General features: G+C 34.6%; 1 protein-coding gene across 4 annotated transcripts; it reads right to left on the bottom strand.

Moving 5' to 3' along the window:
• Positions 1-421: 421 nt before the first annotated feature.
• LOC18043595 (tobamovirus multiplication protein 2B) lies at positions 422-3,985 on the bottom strand. 4 transcript variants are annotated; one of them, XM_024186850.1, is made up of 6 exons: positions 3,801-3,985; positions 2,066-2,131; positions 1,919-1,983; positions 914-1,004; positions 738-787; positions 422-642 (listed from the first exon to the last, which is right to left on the bottom strand). In XM_024186850.1, the coding sequence occupies exons 1-6, from the start codon at positions 3,942-3,944 to the stop codon at positions 600-602; spliced, it is 459 nt and encodes a 152-aa protein (XP_024042618.1). In that variant the 5' UTR covers positions 3,945-3,985; the 3' UTR covers positions 422-599. The 4 variants fall into 4 exon arrangements, with proteins under 4 accessions (XP_024042618.1, XP_024042619.1, XP_024042620.1 ...); XM_024186851.1 differs by having other exon boundaries at positions 738-778; XM_024186852.1 differs by having other exon boundaries at positions 422-787.
• Positions 3,986-4,208: the final 223 nt, after the last annotated feature.

The following is a 4,208-nucleotide window of genomic DNA, read 5'->3' as shown; positions in this document are numbered from 1 at the left end:
ATCTTTATTATTTTTTGTCAAAATTATTATTTCAAATTCATATTTACAACACATTATTAACTTTTATTTTATTATTACATTTTTTATTTTTTTTTATAATAACTGTAATTTAATAACTATAATACCTCACTATCAAACAAGACCTATGCTCTCGAGGCGGAACTAAAAGTTAGGAGAACAAGCACACACGTTTTGTTTATCAATTGCGTGTTTCACATAAGAAGTCCGTACAAGGTCAACATTTATTTGTCATGTCTGTGATTTAAAAAAGGAAAATGACATCTAAATATAAATCAAAAGTGAGACTAGAAAAAACGAGTTTCAAAAGTTAGGAGAACAAAAAAGATCATGATACACATGTTCTCCAAATTGCATTCAAAGAATAAATGGACCACATTCTATACGCGGCAAGGGTTCGAGATGGACCTACTTCAAATCAATCGAACTCCCTTAAATAGGATGTAACTTACTTCAAATCAATCGACTTCCTTCAAAAAAGAATTGGGCACCAATTCCTCTGAGATTTAATTAGGCACAAATTAAAAGCCTTAGTCTTAACGTGCTGCTAAAGAACTCCCTAGAATGGTTCCAAAGTTTGGTCAGTCAATGCTTTGCTGGAGGTTGTTTTCCCATCTCAGGTTCCTGCAATAAAATTGAATTAAAAAAAGAAAAAGAAATATCACTCCGGAGCACTAGGATTTGCATGCTAGTAAAGAACTCTGTAGAATTCACTCCACTCTTTCTCAGTCAATTTCACTTCAGGAGGTTGTTTTGCTGTCTGAGATTCCTTCAAATATCAGTTCGAATACTAAGTATTAAAGTGATATAATTACATAGGGAATCAACAGTGGATCATTGATGGAAAAAGCTCTAACCGAGAAAAAGATCGGTTAAGAAGAGATGGGGTTTATACCTTTTCAGGCAAATGTGCTTGAGAGAGAGAACTAAGTTGGCAGCTCTCCATATTTGCAAGCAGCTGGGAAACAGTTCTGAGATGAGGAACACTGAAAAATTTGTAATTCAAATAAGGAAAAGGTGTCAGAAACAGGGTGCTATTGAGTTCATTAACAGTTACCAAAAAACTAGTTGTAAATCATACATAAATGCATATAAAGGTATCCTTTTAACTATTACACGTGCAACAAATTCGGTGCTAGTTGCAAATGGTCATTCCAACAGCTCACAATCGGTTTGGTTTTGGATGGTATAATCTAAAGACTTAGCCATTGTATATCAATTTCTCATTTGGGAGTTGAGTGCAACTGCTAAATGGCAGAGATGATTCATGTAGCCAGCACCAAGAAGGTTGGCATGAATTTCCTTAAGTTGAATTCAAATTTGTCACATAATATTGTTTGGCTATCTTATCATGTACTTGTATCATCTCCGCAGATCTTTTACAACTTGATGAACTCCCAAATCATTCAAACACAGGAAACATCAAACTGGCAACTTAAGGAAAGTAGGAAACATCCATTCATTCAATAACATGCTAATGACTTGCAATCTGTTAAAGTAAAACCTAATTTAACATGATTCTGTAAACTAAGGCCCTATTTGGTATTGTGATTGGGCAACTGTAGGTTTCAAGCAACAACAGTAAATTGTTTTGTAAGCACCTGCTGCTGTGGTTTCAAAGCTAAGTCGATTTTATCCCAAAACCTATATGATGAAATCCCTATAATTTCTTTATTATTTTTGTCAAAATTATTATTTTTAAAAGTCATATTTAAAAAAAAAATAAATTTTATTTTATAGCTACAGCTTTTTTTCTATAGCACCTGTGATTTTTAAGCTGCAACACCTCAATACCAAACAAGGCATAAGTCACTAAAGCAAGTTTTTGATATATGAAAAGCAGCAGGTCCAGTTGAATACCAGCAGTGATCTAAACAACAAAGGATTTAGGAAATATAACCTTTGTAATCCATTCTCCACATGTGCATCTAGGGAGGAAATAACCTGAGGCATCTGCTCTAATACCTGTGTCAGAAAGGGATGACATGAAAAGGCTTGTAAGGAATATCTTGCAAACAAGACTACATTTTCAGAGGGTCTTACATACTTGCCCTGTATTCTTAATCATGGTGGTTTTTGCCAGAAGGTTCTTTGGGAGCTTTGTTAGTTGAACCTGCAAATCAGAAAAAGGATAAGCATATGAGTGATCATGCCCAACCGAACAGAACGGCAAAGTCAACTATTGTGCAAACAAAACATTGGTAAAAGAATGAGTTGTTGGACATGTAATATACACAGACACCCAACATTGGTGAGAATGCAAGGGCGATAAACCTTAGTGATAGCAATTCAGCCTATTAAGACAGAACATAGTTCATTGTTTGGACAGCAAAGAGTTCATCCATTGCACTAGTATTCAGAAGATTCTGTGACTTATCGAAAATTTTAGTTAAACCAAAAAGCTGTGCCAGCCAAAATGCGGAAACGTAATTTCCCTTGCTTGTTCATTGTTAAACATATCACGACTGCATATATCTATAGAAAAATCAGCACATATTGCACTAATGAAAGTCGAGTTAGAACCACCAAATAGTCTAGAAATACTATGTATGTACAATTCTACCGCAGAAGCTTCCTTAAATTCTGAAGACCTGGAAATTCTCAGATTTTAATTCTTAATGAGACTCACTAATTTATATCATGAATTTCATAATATCTTTCTCTCACTCACACACAGAGAGTTGCGGTGCCATGTTGGGGCTAGCAGGGGCTGATTCTTGGCTTTTCCAAATTTGCAAGTTTATTTGGATATTTGTCCCATTTTTTATTTGATTTACCATAAAGCCCCTGCAAAAATTTAAAAGTAAATAAATTATCAGATATTTGTTTTCACACTTCCAACTCACAAAGAAACATTGTTGTTTTGAAATCCCTAGGGCCCTAACTCTCCTCGCACAAAAAAAAGAGAAATTGTTTCATCTTGCTGAGTTTTATCCAAATGATTTTTCTTCAATAGATCTTGTGGTACTTGAAATCCAACTTGACGTTTACATTATGGAAGTGGGTTCTGTTAACAAATTTTCAGGATAGAAAGGGATTGGTGAGTTAGCAAGAGAAAATAGTTGATACTAAGAAGGATAAATTTTATTCATTAATTAAATCTGTTGATGACATTAGCATTGATTTTACCAGTTGCCACAACTACAATAGAAAAGATATTTTTAGCTATGAATTTTGTGAAAAAAATGTTTGTGAAATCAGTTGAGAGATCAATAATCGAATGATAGTATCGTTGTATTTATTAATAAAAAACATATATTTTGTAGTATTGACGATGAGGTTATTCTTCAACATTTTCAATATATGAAAACATACCGAGGTCAGTTGCAAACGAATTGAATATGTTAACGAATTTTTATTTTGGCATTTGTTATTTGTTGATAATTTTTAAAACTATATTATTGTTTGAACTTATCCCTGCTGGATTGAATTCTTGGGACCGCTACTGCGCACACACGTGCACACTCCATACGACCGTGCCCAACACAACAAAGGTAATATGCCTACCCAACAGTGACTCCAATCAAAACGCTCAAACTAAAATTAGTTAATCCTCGAACTTATAAGACCATTTCAGCCCCATGGCTATGATTGAACACAATACCTAAGCCTAAACGTTCCATATTCATAGAATAGAAAGAACCCACATGAATTAAAGGTTATTAGCGAAAATTGATCAAATAAGACAATCCGTGAATGAATGAATTTCCATGTTCCAATAATCATCAAATAAGAAAAATATTGGGCTATGAAGCAATCAGTAAAGAAAGAAAGAAAGAAACCTGAGAAGGTGAGGACTGTTGCATGAGGTGAAGAAGATTGGAAGTGGACTGAATTGTCTGAGAAATTTGATCAAACACCATTGCTTTTGCCGTTCCTTCTCTACTACTACTGCTTCCGCTGGCCGCTGCTGTCGGGCTTGCCATTCTTTTCTTGGTTTAACACTTACGAATCTCACTATCACCCACTGCACCTGCACTCAGCTTCCTTAAATAGAGCTCTAATTTTTTTTGTTATTTTTATTATCCGGCCCAGCTCTGCTCGGCCCGGCCCAGCTATTTTTAGTTTTAATTTTTAAATCCACCTAGATCCAGCTCAATTGAAGCATCTGTTGTTTCGAATCCTTCGATTTTCTTAGAATAGGAAAATAGATAGATCCTCAACAATTTGTGCAAGAATCTTGCAATACT

This window comes from Citrus clementina, unplaced genomic scaffold, assembly GCF_000493195.1.
Source record: "Citrus clementina cultivar Clemenules unplaced genomic scaffold, Citrus_clementina_v1.0 scaffold_4, whole genome shotgun sequence".
NCBI lineage: Eukaryota > Viridiplantae > Streptophyta > Magnoliopsida > Sapindales > Rutaceae > Citrus > Citrus x clementina.
The sequence above is the reverse complement of the archived record's forward strand: the minus strand, read 5'-3'. Positions and strand labels throughout refer to the sequence as shown.